This window comes from Diadema antillarum, unplaced genomic scaffold, assembly GCF_040938485.1.
Source record: "Diadema antillarum isolate AM-2024a unplaced genomic scaffold, OU_Dant_1.0 scf00000082, whole genome shotgun sequence".
Lineage (NCBI taxonomy): Eukaryota > Metazoa > Echinodermata > Echinoidea > Diadematoida > Diadematidae > Diadema > Diadema antillarum.
Genome location: NW_027270971.1, coordinates 2,303,741 through 2,325,866, shown reverse-complemented (window position 1 = coordinate 2,325,866; position 22,126 = coordinate 2,303,741). Strand labels below are relative to the sequence as shown.

General features: G+C 39.5%; 1 protein-coding gene across 1 annotated transcript; it reads left to right on the top strand.

Moving 5' to 3' along the window:
- The first annotated feature begins 12,414 nt into the window (after window positions 1-12,414).
- On the top strand, window positions 12,415-17,089 carry LOC139717768 (protein MIX23-like). The gene is made up of 5 exons (XM_071629271.1): window positions 12,415-12,463; window positions 14,300-14,425; window positions 14,826-14,972; window positions 15,605-15,664; window positions 16,586-17,089. The coding sequence occupies exons 1-5, from the start codon at window positions 12,419-12,421 to the stop codon at window positions 16,640-16,642; spliced, it is 435 nt and encodes a 144-aa protein (XP_071485372.1). The 5' UTR covers window positions 12,415-12,418; the 3' UTR covers window positions 16,643-17,089.
- Window positions 17,090-22,126: the final 5,037 nt, after the last annotated feature.

The window sequence follows — 22,126 nt, the reverse complement described above, 5'->3', positions numbered from 1 at the left end:
GCTGGTATTAAGCTTAGCGAGTCTCGACTCTAGTGCCAATAACATGATAATAGTTGTGGACTGGTGGTAGTCTGTTTTCCATCAAGTTTCATGCTCTGTTACCTGTCTGCTGAAACAAGATTTGAGTTTGTATACAACTTACATGTACACAGTGTAGTACAACCAGAACCTGGCTTCTAATTGTTACATAATGACTGTATGATGGGTGCCATTCCCCGATTCCTTTCTTTTGTTCATCTGTAAATTTACTCTAAAATTTTGCTTACTTGTAGGATATTAGGAATGATTGTGTAGACACTATTGACAGTATTGTATTGACTAGATCTAGCTAGATCCAGATCCAGACTACCAGTACTATAAAAGTGAATATTTTCGCGCAACTAATTTTTCGCGCTCGGCGAGGTAAGAAGAGTTTCGCATGTTTTTGATTTCGCGGAATCAAGACAACAACAACTTGAACATACGGCAAGCAAAAATATTTGCGTGCTTTTATTTTCGCGCTAGTTTCGGGTTGCGTGAAAATTTCAACACCGTGAAAATTTCCACTTTTACAGTATTGTGTTTTTTCCCACTTAATATCATATTTATTATCATAAAGTAGAAAAAACACAAAAGTCTATACAACATATAATATATTGTAGCACGGCATTATCGTGATATAGTCCCCACCATAGGCCCCAACACAGAGCACGTGCACCCGCGGACCAGGGTTATAGGGTTAGGTAGGGTTGTACTTGTATTTAGTACGGACACGCAGCAGTGGGGACTACATGTACCATAGTTATGGGTAAACTCGGCCTAGCGGGTAAAGTCGGCCGCCAGCGCGCACAGTACAATTTTAATGTACTGTGCGCGCTGGTGGCCGACTTTACCCGCTAGGCCGAGTTTACCCATAACTACGGTATATCACGATTATGCCTGTAGTGTCATTAAACGTTACACGTGAACGTACAGTTTACTCAAAGTCAAACCAGAAGAAAGGAATGCGAATGGCACCCATGAAATAGATCCTACCACAGTAGAGTAAATACTAGATTCTATAGTAATAAATTTGCTGAATATTATGACATGCTGCAGTGCTAGCTGACGTCACCATCCTTCTGTTCTACATAGCATAGCCATAGGTAGGGTTGCCGGACACTTTTCAAAACACAATCTTTTTACAGAAATGATACCTTACCTGTGTACACAACAGCGTTCCAACTGCCGAAATTCGTCTTTTTCACGGTAAAATTTCCCCAAAAGCGTAAATTTCCGAGTTAAACTGACACCAGTTTGGTTCAAAATGATTGGAATATTAATTAGATTTCGCGCGTGCTACGTGCTCGAGATCGGTGTTCAGATTTGGCCAATTCACGTGACTTTTGGGCGGAGCTATGTCAGGTAATGATCTTGATCGAAGTCGTTTGTTTACTTTTCTGCAATACTAATTAAGATTAGTTGACATAGTTCGGTACCTACAGTTCACTCCTCATTGTAACCAAGTATTCCAGATCGGCAATTTTCTTCTTTTATACCGACCTTTCTCGTAAACTTATAGCCCATACCGGTGGATGTGAAAATTAATCTTCATTTCGTAGTAGTAACCCAACTGCGAGTCAAACGTGAAGCATGTTCCGGCTGCAGATGTGTGTTGTACACTGTTGAGCGATAGGACTTGGTGATTCGTAAGTGGTGGCTTTGCCCCTAAATTTCAACTTAAAAATGAAAAGCAATTTCAATTTGAATAAGTGCAGATGTTGTTTAGTCGTTGCCGTATTATGACTTGCAAAATTTGGTTCATAAAAAGATCTCTTTCTGTCTAGATCAAGATTTTTCTTGATTTGGTTAATCGTGAACCCTTCCAGAGTGTGACAACTGATGCTCGGAATGAAGGATTGGGGACTTGTGCGCAAGTGTAAGCGCATTGGTTTATGTGCATCAGCAGTATTAACTACGGACGGGTTTACGATGACCGAATCAAGAAAAAATCATCAATATGGTCAGAAAGAACCATATGAAGAACCAAATGTAACACGTCATGAGTTGTTTACAGTTGAACTATATCTGTACGAGCTCAAACTGAAAATTAAATCAAATTTTCAAGTTGAATTTCACGGGCAAAGCTACCACGTACGAAGCACCATATTACTCCGCTGTCAGGCTGGCCGAAGTCAGTTGTGTGCGGGTGAATCGGGTCCGTTGCTCACTGTACCTCCGTTCATCGCATCGGCGTGCTTGTGTTGCGTGCGTGCGTCATTCTTCCGGACTGACTGGCCAGCTAGCTGTGTGTGTAACGAAAGTTTCATTTTTAGTCAACAAGCAAGACGTTCCGTCGTCCAATTTTTCCTCTCTCCTCACCTTCTACTTCCTCCTGACCTATTCCTCTGCTTCCCTTAGTACAAACATGGTTTTGACAGTATCGAGTCTATATTTAGAGTTGTGGTTGCCCCAAGCTAGTACGAGTTGCTCAGTGCTGTTACACAAGCCCCGTACCCCTTTATATTATTCACAAGAAACGACAGATGAAACTGGTGATATGATGGCCACATTAACATTGATTACAGCTAGATGAACTTCGATTTTTTTTAAATCTTGTCACGTGACAAATTAGCACTATACTCCATTTATCTTTCTTCACAAGATAGAAATATGAAACGATAATGGCGATATGAACAGCCTCAATATTTACCCTCGTTGTAGGGAGGTATAATGAAGAACGATTATATTGAAATCTGCACTTATATAGTCATGTAAAAAGGCCTTCTATTACTAGTTAAGTATCAGTCTGAAAAATCATAATTTCTGAGTAGGACTTGTGTGACAATTCAACGTTTCATAGTAACCTCCATGGATAACAACCAAAATACACAGCTATGTTTTGATTAAATTGTCCGTGTGTCAGCATTTGGTTATCATTAAAATCAGCATCGCCGATGACTAGGCCTATATACTTGTACATCTAGTTTCACTCTTCACAAAGAACATCTATTAGGAAGACAAGAATATGTTTGTATATGCATGTAATACCGTTTGAATGCACCCTAATTGAAATGTGTTATAACTCTGCCTATAGATGCAAACTAATACACGTCCTTCCGGCTCGCTTGTGACCTGTCATCTCGCCTTGAAGGGTGTGACTTTCAGCCAGGGCCTGACGGCAGCAGGAGTGATGAGGCTACGGAGGGCAGTCCATCCTCCCGCCAGGCGATGAATTCTGGTGCGTCTGTGCTTCCAATGGCAGATCGTCGTGGAAACGCTAATGTGCTGAGATATCTACAGTTTATCCAAAAAATAAATAAATAAATAAATAAATAAATAAATAAATAAATATATATATATATATATATATATATATATAATGGAAACTGATTTCGCAAAGGATCGGGGAATACTAGTTATACTAATGCGAGTGTACAGCTATTTCCTCCATTTTTGGAACGAAACTTCATTTGTTTTTCACACAATATGCTTATCAAAGCAAAAGAATGTCAATATGGAAAAAAATTCCTTTTATCGCGTATAATGAGTTAATCTCGAATACTATTGTTGTGTATTGGAATCAGGTTCCTATACTACGCTGCAGAATGACTTCTGATACACACATTCGCTATTTAAGTATTTAATCAAATCTCTTCTAGTTCTAATAATATATATCATGTATAACTTCGAGCGTCAAATCCCATATACACTTGAAAAGTACGACTCACTCGATACAGCCCCTATTCAAACACACAAAAAATGATCAACATACAATGAAGATGACAATGGGGCGGGGTCTTGAAGTTGAACAGGGATTAGTTTTGGCATGGAGAAGGTATACATCCATTAAGGGGGATTAGACTCAACATCAATTCCAAACAATGAATGGGGGAAGGACAAAATGTTTGGTGTTCATTCATTGTATTGATCTAATGGTCGTAAATCGTGGCCTTGCTACTTGCAGATGAAACAAAAACCCCGCGGTATTAGTGTTTCAAAATACTTCTTAGATGTGAACTATGCATGGATAGAATAACTATTGTAAAATTTAAACTCCGGTATAATCGATGTTATGTAAGTTTGGTCAAACATACAAAATGTGAACAACAGAAAAAGTTTCCAGACTATAAAACCGCCAACAGTTAGTTTAATGAGGAAAAATACTGATATCTCTTTATATTTTAGGTTTTTGCAAAAAATGTTAGGATGATTAGTGTACAACAGACAACACATATGAATCATTATGGGATATCTTAAACGTTTTTAAAATCAAAGTTGGAAGGGTGGAGCTGATCATTCTGACACCGTTAATACAACAGGTGCCGTGCGCGGAGCAGCGTTTCCGATACATTTAGCATGGGATAGCTCAGGCAGGGGACAAAAGCATCCCGGTTTTGGCTAGTTTGCAGGCACAAACCCTTGTTAGTCGTAAAGGAGTCTGCGCCAAGACTACTATATGCACCACTTCGGCACTGTCCCATAGGCCCTGTGTTTGGGAGAGGCTGCAGTGCAATGGTGCGTGTATTAGTCTTGGCACATGCAGACTCCTAATACGACCAACAAGGGTTTGTGCTTGCAAACTAGGTTTTGGCTGCATTGAATATGCACTGAAGTCAAGTTCCGTCTTTAACAATGGTTGTTTTGGTTGAAGATTTCTTTGCTTATTTTGTATAATTATCATGACCAGCACATTGAAGCCTAATAACAGGAGCAAGCCATGGTTCCAATAATCTCGAGTGAGCATTGCATGGGACATTGGTGATACAATGTACCAACAAACAATAATACGTGAACTCACGCAGATTTCCCCTCAGAAAGGATACTAGTAACCTCTACTTCATTGTGTACTATGATTCATATGCATCACTTCTATTTGTCAGTGTTTAATATTCCAGCCCTTAATCCATGATTATAAATGGCTATTACATACCAAACATCTTACGTTTGGAATTAGATGGATTGCCCGTACGCGTATTAAAGTGTTGATCTCTGTTGACCGGAAGATCGTTTTTGTACCTGGTCGTCGGGATAATGTTCCGTCCGTCCGCGGAGAATGCTGCGTCTCGCTTCATTCATACAATCCCCTCTACTCTAGTAAAGGAGGCGGAGGAGAGCCGTGAATGGAAAAAAAAATACTAAAAACTCCGCAAGGACGGATTTTTTTTTTTGTCTTGAATCTATGTACGCGGAAAAATCCGTCTGTCTGGGGGGATTTTGTAAATTGTTTTCCTTGTCTGTTTTTACTTTTACGGTTCTCCTTCAGATAGGAAGGAAGGGATTTCGTGATGCCTCCCCGCCCGGGCCGGAACATAATTCCCGGCAACAACGAACAAGATAGGAACCGATCTTCGGTCAAGCTATTCTATGATCAGAAAACTGCCTGATATAACTTACTATACTGACATAATACACATCACATGACTGTATGAACATCAAAGGAATAGAAAACTGAAATGTCTTCTTACCAATTGCATATGCCGCCCAGAACATCTGAATCCCTTCTGATGAAAGCTGCTTGGATCGCTTCAGGTCAGTTCTCTAATATTCGTGGCAAGCGCATGGGAGATACAAAATGGCGTATGTTTGGGAGAGTCCTTGCCTTTATCACTAGCGGGAGAGAGGCCTGATGGGTAATATAAACCAGGGAGGTTTATAAACAATGCCGCTGGAGAGGAAGAGGGAGAGAGAAAGGGGGGGGGGGGGGGGGGGGGAGGGGGAAGAGAGAGAGAGAGAGGAAGAGAAGATAACAGACTGATGTGTGAAGAGAGATTGATGACGAGCGAGTGTGTGCAGGAGTGTGCTCCCCCCCCCCCTCTCTCTCTCCCCCCTCTCCCTCTCTCTCCTTGTGTGTGTGTGTGTGTGTGTGTGTGTGTGTGTGAGGGTGTGTGTGTGTGTGTGTGTGTGTGTGTGTGTGTTTGTTTGTCATGCATGTTAGTGTATGACCGCATCATTGTTCCCGCCTTTTTTCTTATCTCCCAACAGAAGCTAATACATCGCACGGCCTACGAAGCTCCTTGAAGCTGACTTGCAGAGGAATACACGCCACTGGTACCGAAGAGCCAAGAGCAACAAGCTAAAGTCACAGACTCTGATTGGCAGAAGGAAGATGTTAGTAATGTGAAGAAAAGAGCCTGCAACAGTCACCTCTCTGCCCACATGAACCTGCAAGCATACGACAATAAATACAGGAACCATGCAGGAACTAACTCCTCGCCTGATCCTACGGGATGAAAAGAGGGCTTGGGCAGGGCCTTGGGGGCAGTTCCCAAGTGCGCTCAACCAAGATTGATGTTGTTTGTTGGTGTATAACCCCCCCTAAAAAAAACAAAAACAAAAACAAAACAAAACTACAACAACAACAACAACAAACACAAAACAAAACAAAACAAAACAAAAACAAAAACAAAACAACAAACAAACAAACAAACAACAACAATAAAAACCGGAATTAGTCACAATTTATGCTTCATGAAAAACAAAATTGATGCACGGTTCTATACCTGCGTATCAGCCAATTCTTGGCCACAGCAACAATTCAGCGTCATACCTCCGCATTTTTGAACTGCTTTATCGCAAACATATTCGCCGAAATAACATTAAATTATTCTGAAAAAAACCCCGAACAATAATATGCTTCGAAACGGGAATTCAGCGAAAAAACAAACAAACTACAAGACTTATTAGTGACCGTTTTACCATTCTCATTTTCTCGCAAAGACCGAATTCGAAGTGTTTGAATATGAGTCAACGATGATTATTTCGGCTGCTTCGCTTTATACGCGATTAAAATTTGCTAAGCGCGTAAAGAGGAGTATTGGTCATGTACGACAAAACATCCAACAAAAGAACCTGATGAATCAACCGTTTAACTTATCTAGAGTTCGCGAAACGAATTCATCACTCCGAAGTGGTTCAACAAAAGCCGGAAAAAAAGTCGAAGAACAGCAGGTGAACATAAGGACAATAAATAAAATTCTGGAATGAAACAAACAGATAAAAAGCACACGATATCAAGTTTGAAAACGAAGATATATACGAATCTAGCAATAAAGACCAATTCTAAAATACTATTTTGCAAGTTCAAAACAATATAATCATCAGGGATGTGTATACGCTAACAAGGATTGACCACTACAATGAGACTACGCTGCTTCTATGCTTGCTAACTCACTGTTTCTCATTTCAATATAAAATGTATCCATCTACTACCAAATTATACCGACATGACAAAAGCACACACAATCATACAGAATAATCAACCTTGACCGACATACTGTAAAGTTACCGCAAAAGTTATTTGTGTTTATATACGCCGGAAATGTCACTTTCACACAAGACAAATTGCATAGTTCATCTTCAAGATGTTATAAAGGGTAATTGAAATACACCGTAGTTGTAATATATCAAGACGTTAGAATAATGTATTGAATGTTAATTCTGATGACGAAGAAATCCCAGCAAGAAGCAGGAAATTTCGAACTTCATGTGAAACTCCTCAAATATAATAAAAGCATCGTGTAACTGAAAGCGGATACAACATCATCATTTTACTTATTTCACACCCAACAAGTTAATGCAAAATAGAAGAAACACGTATAGCTTACCAATGTTGGAGGCTTTGAAAAGTTTGATACTGCATATAACGACTTTTGATATGTACGAGGTTAGAGATTCGGTGATCCTATCACGCTGGCGTTCGAGAAGTACTAGTATACTGACTATAGCATATGGCATTCCGGCTAACTTTTCAAGCCCAGGTTATCGCAAAAGACAACATAGTTCCCACGCCAAGGCTACCAGCAGTCGGGTTCAAACAACAGGGGATTACAAAATTTGAAAGAGGCCTTTGTTGTGTGCTTGGGAGGTCAAGTTTATGACCAATTAAGATTGAGCTTAAGCGTCTTAACTTCTTATCGCAATAGAGGCTGGAAAGCCATAGAAAATACGAACACTATGGGCTCAAGGGGTAGCGCAGCTGTAAGCTGCGTATCAATATTGAGTTGAAGTGCTTCAGGTGTATGTAAAAGATACATGTAGGCCTACACCCGCCAATGTACAAAATAATTGTCAACATAGATGCATGAGTTATATCACAATACACAATGCACAATCAAATATTTCCGAACATCATACACGAGACACAACACTGAAATAACGCGAGAAATGACATAAAGTATGTCTTCACCTTTTATACCGTTGTAGTATGAGTAATCTTTTATTTTCGTTCCAAAAATAATAGTGACAGAAACATAACAGAATCATATGACACAATGAATCATTTTGTATGAAAATTAAGATAACAAGTATGATAGCCCTATAACCTGAAATAAAACGAAATGATTATATAGATAACCATGAACACTAAAAGATATGTTGTTTGAAGGAAAGCATGGATTGTTATCTCTGCAGTACAATTTCTCCTTTTGCTTTCTTCTTCAATTCAATCTTCCTCTTACTATAGAGCTCACTCTTTCACTGCTGCACAACACACAATCTACCCCCCACCCCCACCCCCACCCCATCTCTCTCCCCCTCTCTCTCTCTCTCTCTCACCTCTCTCTCGGTTTTGTTTATATTACCCAGGAGGCCTTTCTCCTCCTCGTGATCAAAACAAGGCCATTCTCTGTTTAATGTCCCTCGCCACGCCACGCCACGTAGTATCGCATTGTGAAACAGAAGGCACGCTCTATTCATAGAGTACTGTTACACGCTAAATCTCTTCCTCTCTTCCGCAGAAAAAGGTCCATGTCGCCATGACAGTTGGTAAGAAGACCATTCAATTTTTTAGTCTGTTTATGTTGTATCTATATTCATATTTATGGCAGGTCTTCTAGCAGTAAGTTATGCTGATTAACACTTCTAACAGAAAGGTTTGCAGCTACGGATTAATTCTGCTCTGCCAGTAGAAGAGAGGCAGAGGTGTATCGTGAGTGCGGGATCGAGAGAGAACGAATGTGTTGCACGGCGTGGTTTCTTGATGTCAACGGGAAACTCAGCACAGCTATATTCCATTGGAAGTATCATTTATTCGTATCATATAATGTTCTTTGTACTTATAATATCATGAAGTTTCAATTAACTGTGAAATCCTGATGAAGTTCAAACTCGAATATGAATGAAGTTGGTACGGATTAATTCTGCTCTGCCAGTAGAAGAGAGGCAGAGGTGTATCGTGAGTGCGGGATCGAGAGAGAACGAATGTGTTGCACGGCGTGGTTTCTTGATGTCAACGGGAAACTCAGCACAGCTATATTCCATTGGAAGTATCATTTATTCGTATCATATAATGTTCTTTGTACTTATAATATCATGAAGTTTCAATTAACTGTGAAATCCTGATGAAGTTCAAACTCGAATATGAATGAAGTTGGTACGGATTAATTCTGCTCTGCCAGTAGAAGAGAGGCAGAGGTGTATCGTGAGTGCGGGATCGAGAGAGAACGAATGTGTTGCACGGCGTGGTTTCTTGATGTCAACGGGAAACTCAGCACAGCTATATTCCATTGGAAGTATCATTTATTCGTATCATATAATGTTCTTTGTACTTATAATATCATGAAGTTTCAATTAACTGTGAAATCCTGATGAAGTTCAAACTCGAATATGAATGAAGTTGGTACCGTATTATACTGGTAATCGTGGTATGCAAATTCGGCAATATGTCACAGGAATATATGCCTACGATTGGAACATCGTAATGAGAGTATAGCTTTACAACCTCAATTCTTTCTAGTTTATTATTGGCTTATGTGATGTTGAGTCTATGTTTATTGCATAAGTAAGCAAAGGTAGGCACATATCAGTTTAATTCAATAACATACATGTCATACTATATAGGCCACGTCCAAGCAGTCACGCACACAGCGCGATCGCTTTACAGCACTGAACATGCCCCCTGTTCATAGAGTACACGTACGCGTACGTACTTAGTATACTGTAAAACATGATATATTCGCGGCATGAATTTTTCGCGAATTGGATCGACAGCCTTTTTCGTGGTATGAAATTTTCGCGAAGTGCCACTGGCGTTCAATACATATAGTGTAAACAAGGACTTTCGCGTGCATTTTAATTTCGCGAATCTTGGCGCTCGCGAAATTCGCGAAATTAAAGTGCACGCGAAAATTCCTCGTTTTACAGCATAAACCAAACCCGACGTGGTGCGTGGGGATAACACGCGATCAAATACGAGTACCTGCATACAACAGGTACTGCGTTCTTTATAAGCAAGGCAGATGAAAATAGTTTGTTAGATATTTGACAATTAGATCAATTTTGGTTAGAATTCTTAAAGGAGAGATCATTTAAATTGGAATACAGAGTTTACGGTGGGAGCCTTGCATGCTGTCCCGTAGCGTTATGGTAAACGTGTGTAACGTATAGCGTGCGTACGCGTACGCGTGCGCATATGGGGAAAATATATGGCATTATATAATGGATTCAAGAATGTAGCCAATTGGAAGCGCTGAAATGAGTCACGTGTGCGCTCATGATTTTTCTTATACATGCATGCGCAGATGTTACAAGTGCGTCGCGCGCTACTTAGTACGCGCTGTCAATCCTGTAAACAACTTCTAGTTAAACAACTTTTCGTTATTTGGTTATTTGGTTCATTGCATAAGATTACACATTTTTCCCCAGTAAATTTATGTACCTTCATTGTACTTTTTCGTATCGTTTTTCTTTTCTCTTTTTTTTTCGATATGTAATCTCAAATGTATAATTCACATGGTTATCTCCAATACCCTGATTGGGTGACATGAGATAAATTAAATTGTCATTGTCATTGTCAATTGTCAACTGTCAAATTGTCATTGACCTTTCTCTTAATTCATTTCTAGTTCTGGCTGCCGTGCCATGCCAGCCGGCCTTTCCTTGTGCATAACATGTGTGGCGATGGCCTACGTATATGTGCGGGATTTCCGAGTGCGACGTGCGTAAATGTTTGGGACGAACATCTTCGGACATCTTGACTTTTGAGCGAGTGCTACATGTAGCTGACTGGTATTGACCCACAAAGGTACATGAAAAATTCTGTTAGTTTCCGACCCATTTCATAAATCAAATAATTAGTGGAGATGCAGCTCACTCTCGGGCATTTACAATGTAGTGCAACATGCACTCGGCTTCGCCTCGATCGTGCATGTTTCACAATTGTAAATACCCTTGAGTGCGCTACAACTTCATTGACGTACTCTCACCTGTGTATTATTTGTATAATTATCGTAATTGCCTTGGCCAAAGACTAAACACCGGAGTTCAGTCGGCGTTAGCTCCGCCTATTAACAGAACCTGCATGACATCATCTCATGAATAAAGGGTTTTTTCCTTTGCGCAAAAATGCGCTAGGGCCCTTGGGGCCCAAACCGAATGGAAAAAATCATAAAAAATATTTTGCAAATGTGGATACATGTTCCCAACGCGTCCTATCAACAGTAAAAGTGCTACATTTTTTTTTATGTATAGCTCCTTATCAAAGCAAACAATCTAATAAGTTTCTGAAAAGATAAATAAAGGGGACAAATGTCTGTCATTTCGACTACAAATTGGATTTTTTTGATGTACCGTCGACAGGGCCCCAGCCAAAGAAGTGAAAAGGTGTGGGGCGCCCGCTACTAGGATTACACGGGGCCCCTGGGGAGGGCGGGGCCAGGCATTGCGCAATCACTTTACTCAGCATGGTCATCGATTGAAGGTCAACCGTCAGCATGTACTCGGATATATTTTGGAATATTCTGCGTCTTCCACATCATGTTTAGGCAAGTCTTTCCGTAATAATGATTTACAATGTACAAAGTTTGTCATAACTGCATATCGGGGTAGGAAAGTGAGATGAACGTGTAGAATTTGTGGTAAGTTTATGAGGATTCATTTCATTTTTAATGGCGGCGGATGCAATTTGACCCCTCATTCATTTTGACGTACGCGGGGTTACGAGATGGTGCGGATTGATTAACACGTAATTAAGCGGGTGTCCAATTTCTGAAGGCTATGTCCTTGACGTTCGGCGTCCCTACCGATGGATAACTGCCGTTGCCCCGCTACAAGTTCTGCGGCTGCCTCTAGCGCTAGATCCTCGTCAGACTCTGATTCGCTTGCTTCGCCCTTGACTACATGCGAAACATCACCCATTTTTTAGATTTTTCGAAAGACAAGACTGGAAATATATGATGACTGAATTTCTTTCGGGTGCTCCTAGAAACAGAACATGACAGAATTTAGAATTATAATATTTATTGTGAGTAGAGAGTACACAATAGAGTCACCTGACTACGATCGCGATCGAAAACACTGCGTACGTGCGATCGTGAGAGGTAAATAGGTCGGTCGAGCGAGAGTAAATGTGAAGCGCCACATACAGCGCTAGCTCATGCAGGTCGTCGTGCGCTAGCGCTAGTGGTGTCGTGTGTACGTGCGTTTTGCGTTTCATAACGATAACGTGGGTGCTGCTACCGAAATGGAATTCCCTCACGTGTCGTGCGAAGACTTCGCACAATTTCAGGTGAGAAGCTTTGAATTTTCTGATGCATTCGCGATCTTGCTCTATTTTAGTTACTCTTTCATTATTTATGACAATTTCTATGATCTCATCTGCACCGTAGTTGTCAAACCTGTAAGGTAGAATCCCAGGAGGACCCAACAGAAGTGTTATGAAAAAATACTACAGTCCCATGTATTGAGTTTCACGTTGCTTGGCTGTGGTTTCATTTAAAATTTAAAATTTACGCTTTTGCATCATTCATGCCAATCATGGCGATGACTGGGGCAAGTGAAATTTAATGAGTGTGTAGGACTGAGAAAGAGTTCCTTTTGGGGCAGCCACCCCAATTACACTAGTACAGTAGTAGTAGTACTACAGTGGGTCAGTGCAGATTTATAGGCCTAACAAATAGTCTACAACTTCTAACGTTACACCTAACGTTAGAGTAACTGTTACTAGTGTTAGAGATTATCTAATTTACTAGCTAGCCTACACTAACCTTGCTTGCGATACGCACGGATATGCACGCATGTACGCACTCACTGTTGGGTACCGTTTGGGTGGCTGTCGCTGTCCCAAAAGGAACTCTTGCCTAGGACTGTGACTGTGAGTAGGAAGGTCAAGACTGTGAATGAACCGGCAGTGATCCATTTCTCACCATACTTCCAAACCATTGTCCTGAAAGGGTTAGTAGATTAACTGAATAATTTATTCTAAACTTGCGTGCATCCATTATCCATTTATTTATGGCCTGGGTTTTATACGCAGCTCAGCTCACCCCTCAGTGCAGGTCCATCCTTAACCGTAAGGGCGAAAGATTGGTCAAGTAGTACGTAAGCCGCCTATCCCATGGCCCATGCCATGATTTGACCATAATGCCGTCCACAATTTGACTGCCAGCTACATGTAAATCCTACATGTAGATGCCTAAGTGCAGGTCCATCCTTGACCGAAAGGGCGAAAGATTGGTCAAGTAGTACTAGTAGTACGTGAGCCGCCCATCCCATGCCATGATTTGACCATAATGCTGCCCAAAGTTTGACCGACAGCTACATGTAAATCCTATGTGTAAATGCCTTTGTGTTGCGCGCTGTTGATTTTGGCAAGGAAGGTCGAACCTTGGTGCTGTTTTTGTTGCTGTTGTTGTTTTTTCTTTAACTCGGCTACTTCAAAATGCGTGCTCTTGGAGCCGAGTTTACCCGCTAGGCTGAGTTTACCCATAACTATGGTACAACGTATCTTGTCTTCGGGGATACGTTCCATGGATCGAGGAAACTTCATACATCTTGCTTCACAATCTAGGATTCAAGGTGGAATCCTCTGGCTCTCCTCATCCTAGGACGGAGGCCAAATAGGGCCATAAAAGTAAAAAAACAAACAAACAAAAACACACAAAAACGAAAAACTCCTCTGGACAGATGGTTTTCTCGTCTAGGTTCATCCTTATTCCTAGCCCAACCAGGCACTATGACTGTATGAGCCATGGTCTATGGCATGAGCCAGCCCACCATGGCATGGCATAGATTCATACACCATTAGTATTTTTCCAACTAGTAGTAGTGAGTGGTCTACACATAGATTATGTCGTCAACTGCGTTGTGTGTTTAAGTGCAATTGAGTCCACCTTAATTTGATTTGTAGCTAGAAGTAGTACACTTCACTTGCACCTCAAGTATAGTCTCAGCATAATTAAAATTTGATTGTATGCCAAGGCATATAAAAAGTACGGATACTCTTCTTTTTTTTGTCACTCAAGTCTTTTCTCTTGAACTGCTGCCTAAAGCTGCATAGTATGTATCATTATGACTACAAATGTATAACAAAAGCCATGAAAGATTTGTTTATATTCCATTTCAGGAAGCACTGAAGGAAATGAGAACAATAGATGACAAGATCATCTACGCCCTGAACACCACAGTACCAACGACATCCTTCAAGGGACAAGTTGACGCTACACAAACATGCAAAGGATTGTACAATCAGGTACAAAGTCTGACTACAACTTGTAACTGAAGGAAGACAAAGTGTTCCTCATGTTCCCCTCCACCACACTAATTTTCCCATACCACTCTACAAACGTACATTACCACACTCTTGTCTAATAGCTGTTTATGAGAAATACTAGATAAGTTGCTCAATGACTTTTTGCCATCAGAATTTGATGACAATCTCTAGGAATCCCAAAGACAGTTCTTTGTTTTAAAACTTCCTGATATTGCATGCACTCTTGATTTTCAATAGAAGATTCACCAGTGCATCAAAGAATCCATTATTTTCCCCAAACCTGCCTTTACAAGAGCTAACTTGGACTTGCAATGTTCATTGTAAACTGGCTTTGCTCTTTTAGTCAATCTGTTCTTCATGACGTTTTTGTTTTGTTTAGCTTTCAGCTGCATATGCATACAGGGAAGGGACAATCAAGCGCTGCATAGCTGAAGTGTCGGCATCAGTGAGCACCCTCAAACAGCAGAGAGATGCCAACCCAGATGACCTCAAAGTCATGAAAGACTTACGAAAGGAGCAGTCAAAGGTAAAACTTATTCCCAACTTTTTGTTACTGTACACGAGGAAATTTTCACAGTGGAAATTTTTGTGCATTTCTTGCAATGTGAAAGTAGCGTAAAAATGAGGATATTTGAATACTGTATGTAATGTAAAATTATGTTATGTCATTGACTGTTTTCATATTAGGTATATTGTAACTGCTTTGTTATTTGTACTTTTCTTCACTCACTAATCCTGTAGCATATTACAGTGAATTTGCTGTTGTAATACAGACCATTTACCAGACTAGTAGTATTGTAGTTAAAATGTGTGAAAATAGTATTATTTCCATGCAGTCAACCCAGCCTGAGTCAAATCCAAAGGGACTACAGAAAATCCTTTTGACTTTAATACACAGTAGAATTCACACATACTATGTTTAAATCCATCCGCAGTGAATCAATGGCACAACATGTGATATGAAAATGGTTATTCTACACTGTGTTTGAGATTATGTTTACAATGTAGGACATCAGAAGCACATTACATAATATGACAATTTTTTTGATATTATGTGTGAAAATAGAATTCGTTCATATTCTTGTGTACATCCCCTCTGCATGTATCTGTTCATCCAGCTATCTATTAATCTATTTATCTGTCTCTTTCTCTCTGCAGTTGAGGCTCATGCAATCAGAAATGAATATAGAGGAGGTTGTGAAAGATAGATCCTTAAAGGTAAACCCAAAATATTATGCTTACACGACTCTTTGAATTACGCTCTCACATTTTACATTGATTTCCTTTCTTGATTTTCAGAATTCAGCCTCAAAAAATTCTTGAAACAGAATGATTCATGTGCTTTAAAAACTTCAGGAGTATACCAGAGCATAGAGATAGTTGTATGTTTGTTTTTTAACCAACCTTCCTTACTTTGTGATAAACTAATACGGTAAGTCTTATTTTCTGATGTTCATATGGAAACGTTTACTTGTGAATAAAAAGAAAAAAAAATGCCCTATATCTATGCACATTGACATATACCATGGAATACCCATAATAAGATAGATGGTCAATACAATTGTTCAGCTCTGGGGGGTTGTTTTTTTTTTCCATATTTGTGTATTTCACTCTCCTTCTTGAGTGTGACTTTGTAAAAAGTAGATTAACCCGTTGAGGATGGACTGATTTTGCTACAACACACATTTTCCATAGACACCTGCCCGAGTATACTCAGGACTCGTCCTCAACCTCAATGGATAATGTTGTACTGTATTAATTCTGCATTTCCCTAAGGAATAACAATTCATGCTTATTTCAAAAAAACTTTTGAGAGGAGGCATTTTTCTCAAAATTTGTACGTGTTTTCATAACTGTAAATCAGTTAAGTATTCAACAGCTTTTACAAAAAGGGTATATCTCACTGTGTTCTCCACTATTGACGTTCTCATGTATTTGAATATAACTGCTTAGGGATTCTCAAATCATGGCTGGTGTTATTAAAGTTAGGTCATCTGGTATATTTCATATTAACATTCAGAGCTGAGTGTCTCTTGACAAGTGTGAGTGTGGTAAAGTATTGCCTAAATTCTAAAAATCTTGTTCAAACACAACACCTTGTGAATTCTCAATGTGTTTCCTGTGCTGTCTCCTGTCCAGGTATTCCATGAAAGATGTAGAAACCATTATGTACCACCGAAAACAGACGCCTCATGACAAAAAAGCATGCACTTCCAAGGGGACCGAGAATGAGCGACTGGTCAGGAGCAAGTTTCACATCAGAAATTGTCCATTGTTACTGAATATTTGTTTCCAATGTGAATGTATTTGCTTGACCATTTTTCATTCTACTTTTCTTTTGTATTTCCTTTTCTTTTTGTTGCAACAGTAAAAAATGATGATCCAGTGCATCAAACCATACATGTACTTGTTCTTTGAAATTCAGAGTGATACTTGTTAGGTCCTGTGTATTTTGTGCATTCTCATGACAAAGGAAGAATATACATGACTTACTGTAGTCTGCACTCTTCTGACAAGCAAAGCTCCTCTTATTTACATGGAAGATGGTGTAATATTGCAACAACATAAAGTTCTGAAATCAGGCATATTTTTATGGAAGAAATAAGTTGGTGGTTTCTGTTCGCTAGACAGTATACTTAGTAATGACCAAAGCAAATAGCTCAGCAGACCAAATTTGATTACTGTGAAAGTGGACATTTTCATGTTAACAACATTTTAGTATATTTTGTGCAACCAGAAACTAGCACGAAAATAAAAGCATGCAAATATATTTGCTTGCCATATGTTTCAGTAATTCATGTCTTGGATTCAGCAGAATTCAAAAAGCGTGAAATTCATCTTACCTGGCGGAGTGCGAAGAAATTACTCATGCGAAAATATCCACTCTCATGCTGGCATTATTTCTGAATCTGAGGTGCAGTAGTTATGAGTCACAAGTGTGCCTAAACATCTGTGATTGCGAGAACAAGAGCTATCAATTATCATCTCTGAAACCCTAGAGTCGGTTTGATTTGCATAATGTAGGCAGAGCATTGGAGAGCAGCGCTCTGTTGGAATTGTGCATGATTCAGCTTAATTTGCATTGTAACAATCACAGTCCAAAAGCAACCTGCCAAACCAGAGCTGCGAGAATAAAAGGCAAACATGGTCAATCCTGCATCCTTGATATTTTACCACATACAGTACAACATTATTATGACTTCTCCCTGCTTGAAAACAGCAGTGTGTCAGTTGATTAACTTGTGAGTGTGAGAATGGTCAGTATCTGCACACAAATTCTGCTTATTTTCCTAACTTCATGGAAGGACAAAAATGGCTTCGAATTAGCTTCATAAAAACAGAGGAGAGTTAGGCCAGTTGTTTTGAGTTGAATTCACAACCTTCTAGCTCTGAAGAGATTCGGTGTCACTGGTATATTTGACTTGATGTAGGTCCCTCCATTTAACAGAATTGAGTTGAGTTTCAATATCAGTTGATACGGTGTGTAACCATTCGAGTTAGAGCATATTCCAATGAAAGTCAATGTTAATCGTTACAATATCAGGACCAAGAGAGTGTAATACATTGCACGAATGAATGGCAGCCATTAGTTGCACCATGGGATAAGGCTCCTCCATTTCTTGTTGGACTTTGCATCTGTCACATTTGAGATTTTGTGTGTATTGGGTACTCTGGATTGATTTGTGATTAACTGATATGTCCTGAAAGGAGTGTGGTCAAAGGAAGTGTCAGCCATTATGAAGATGAACATTGATATTTCATGGAGATAGAAGTTTAACCTGGTCTGTGTGGATGTCGGCATTGAAGAGAAATTGTGTCTTCCCAATATTTTGGATGCTTTAAAATTGAGTGATATTCAGTTTATAATGTGTAATTACAACATAGTTTTTATGCTTTGGGTTGACGATTTTATTCAACTCGTGCAGAAATTCCGCTTGGAGTTGACTGTATGTGTAGTGCAAAATTGCCCAAGCAAATCTATACATTGTAGTGTAAGTAACATTAAGGTACAGGTCTTCTCCATCTATAGTAGATCATGGCTATTTAGTATGTCAGGTGATGATAAACATAGGATGATGAAAGACAAGAAGTGTGTCATGTCATGACCAACATGTTGCATTTGCAGGAGTACATTAATAAAAACAATGTTTTACATGTTACACACACACACACACACACACACACACAAAGAAATTGTACTACAATCAAGGAATACACTGCCTCATGTTAATGGAGAAAAAGTCCTAGCATTTTGGACTGAACTTTTAATGTACTTGTATTCCTTTGTTTTACTTATCGAGTTAATGTGAAGAAAGCAATCTTGGACATCTTCAGTCCAATTGTGTGAAACCAGCCATCATTATGTACTGAAATACTTTTTTATACCGGTACAATAATGTATGAGAGTCTCTGTATTTACTGCAGTGCATGTTTTAACCCTCTCCCTGTGAGTATCAGAAATGCTCATTGCCTTTGTACAAGAACCACCGAGTTCCTGTACATGTGGTTGATGGGTTAATTGTTAGTTTTTATTGCGTTTAAATTTTGCATTTGACAGTGATAATCTGTGCTGCAAATTTTATACAGAGATATTCTCCTACTTCAATAATAATCAGTATTCTTTGAGGAGATTGTAGAGAAATTGCAGAGAGTGAGGTGAACTGCTGTTTTTGTTTCCTTACAATTTTATGACATTTAGTCATTCATACAAAAATATGTCATTTGGCAAATACTCGTTCTCGTGTCTGTGATTTGAAATTACATACACGACGTTCGTCAACATTCAATGGCGAGATGTGGAATCAGATCTTGAATGTTCAAGCAGGAAATCACTGTTCCTCATACAATGTACATCAATTTCAAAGAATAAAATTTATTGAAATTGGGAAAAGAATGAGTGACTGTGTGAAAATATATATTTGACAGTTGTACTGTACATATTTTACAAACTTGACTAAGAGTACATTGTACTAAAAAGGATGGCATGCACAAGAAATAATATCCTTGATTCAATACACAATGCAGATACATGTAGTTAAAACATCAATGTACGACCACAAAGTGCACTCTGTTAGTTTTCGACCAAGACATGGTGGGACAGAAGGGAGAATTCAAAAATATTTATAGTATTGAGAATAATGTTGATTCATTCGATTGAGGAATAGTGTGAGGTAACCGATACTCCCATGTGATCATATTAACAATAGTCTTCTATAGTGGAGAGAGACATGACTGACAAGAAACATACACCAGAACAAAATCTTGTGCATGAAGTATTGCACATACAATATTGACATTTTCTGCCATAATTGAATCAAGGAAGACATGTATGTATGTAAATCAGTTCCAGACCAGGAAATTGCCTTTTGATTACAGTTTTGATGATTGAGTTAACATTTGGTAGTTAACATGTGAAAGTCATGATGGTATTTAGACAATCCACGTGTACAATGTACCTGTAGGCCTATGTTTCAGCATGCACATTTTCTTTTTCTCAGCAAGTGTTGTTTCAGTTTCACAAGACTGAGGGTTGAGAACGTACAGGTGTATTGGAATTTATTTATTTCACCACTTACACAGAACTTAGTTAGTTGGCATGGTGAAATACATTTTTGGGGACAAGAAAATTGGCAGTGGGCACAAATGTTAAACACTGAAGGGGTGGTAAGTGCATGAGTAGAAGCCAACAGCGCTCCATACGACTGCCTGCACTATGTCCTACGACATAACAGCAAATATTTAGACTGTGCAATCGGCACAATCTATCTGGAATTGGTTAGGAAATACTGTCACACGAGGAATGTTCGCGTGCATTTTAATTTTGCGAATTTCGCGAGAGCTAAGATTCGCGAAATTAAAATGCACATGAAAGTTCTTGTCTACACTATACGCATTGAATGTTAGAGGCAACTCGCGAAAATTTCATGCTGCGAAAAAGGCCGTTGGCTCCAATTCGCAGAAATATCATGTTTTACAGTAGGCTGAAAATAACCCTTCTGGTAAGGAAATGAAATCCCTGCGATTACAGATTTCAAAGGATTTACTTATTATTTTTAGACATTAATGACGGACAATGGAAGTGTTTCAGCCAGAATATCTCCTGATAAAGCGGTTTATGGTTCCGATTAAGCGGTGGAAATAACACATGAAAAATCTGTTACATCAAGCATCAAGTTTTGTTGCACTTAAGTGGGGGTTCTCACTAAAGCGGTTCCCGATTAACAGGTGAGCATTGTACATATTACCATTTTCTTATCCTCTTTGTAATTTCAGCATGTAAAAGAATAAGGCAAAACACAGCCAACGCCTGACAAGAGTCCAGGTGCAGTGAATAGAAGCTAAAGGAGAAAACTAGTCAATCCACAGTCAGGGGAGCCACATTCCATAAAGACTTCTCCATACATTACCTACAGATATATTATACTGACTATTGCACAAGAATATCATGCACACAATGCAAAATACATTATACAAATCAACATACAAAAATATCAATGATTGCACAATGCTCATCACATATCTAGATACAGAAGCTCTAACATGTTATTCAACACTAATGTAAACTGGAAAAGGAAACCATGTGATGATCAAGATGCAAAAATGATATACAGCTGTAATTTTCAATTACATTTGTATGATGCATAAAACAGACTTCACTTGCCTTTGGGTTGCAAATGCCCTACATTGAACCACCCCTCCCCCAAAACACACACACACACACACACACACACACACACACACAAAATAACAGCTAGATAGACAAAAATAAAAATGACAGCGAACATTTGGATGCAGATTGGAAGGAGATGAATCACTAACACTATGAAAGGTAGCATTTTGCCAAGGCCCTCTCCCTGTATGGTGGTGAGCGAATGGGGGCGAGCGAAGCGAGCCCAGCCAAGTGCGACAGCGCGAGGGCCTTTTAAAATCTGCTTTGCATCCTTCTGTTAACCCTTCAAATTACCAGTTTTTGCTATCGGAATTGGGTGGCAAAAATCGACCAATCTGTGTGTCTTTCTGCCCGAGCCAGATTTGTATACGGTGAATGCATGCAAACATGCTGGACATGCCAGACAACGTAAAGACAGAGAGTGTGGGTAGCGCCTAATTCCACTGGTCGACTAAAACCCATAAATATGACTACTCAGTAGAGTTCCAGCGGTCAAATGATAACGTGTGAAGCAGATCTCAAAAGGCCCTCGTGCTATCGCGCTCGGCTGGACTCGCTTCACTCGCCCATTGTAGCCATCATACAGCGAGAGGGCCTTGTCAAAAGTCTACACGTTGTATATAAAAGGCAGAAAAAAAAGGTATTAATCTGAGAGATATTTCATAGAAGGTGAGAGCAAAACCTTTTCTCAGACTTGGTGATCATGTATCACATTGATATGGACTGACCAATCATGGGTTGTGGGAACCCTATTCATTTCCAGCCAGGGAACCTAACATCAACCATAGAAATTAACCTCTTGACGTCAGCAATCAATTGTTATTCTATCCTGATGAACCTATCTATGTTGGATAGTGCCATGTCATTGGATCATGGTATACCATTACATTAACTTCATCAAACATACTGGAACTTGAATGGCCCTTCCTATGTTTGACCATCTCTAACTAGCCAATGGCTGGTTCACGAGCAATGCATACAATCACTCTACTACAGATTGCGGGACAGTT

Excerpts from the sequence above, each read along its gene's own strand:
- LOC139717768 (XM_071629271.1), top strand. The coding sequence starts at position 12,419 with ATGGAATTCCCTCACGTGTCGTGCGAAGACTTCGCACAATTTCAG. Across the intron at positions 14,426-14,825 it reads GCAAAGGATTGTACAATCAG|CTTTCAGCTGCATATGCATA; the intron begins GTACAAAGTCTG and ends TGTTTTGTTTAG. Across the intron at positions 15,665-16,585 it reads TGAAAGATAGATCCTTAAAG|GTATTCCATGAAAGATGTAG; the intron begins GTAAACCCAAAA and ends TCTCCTGTCCAG.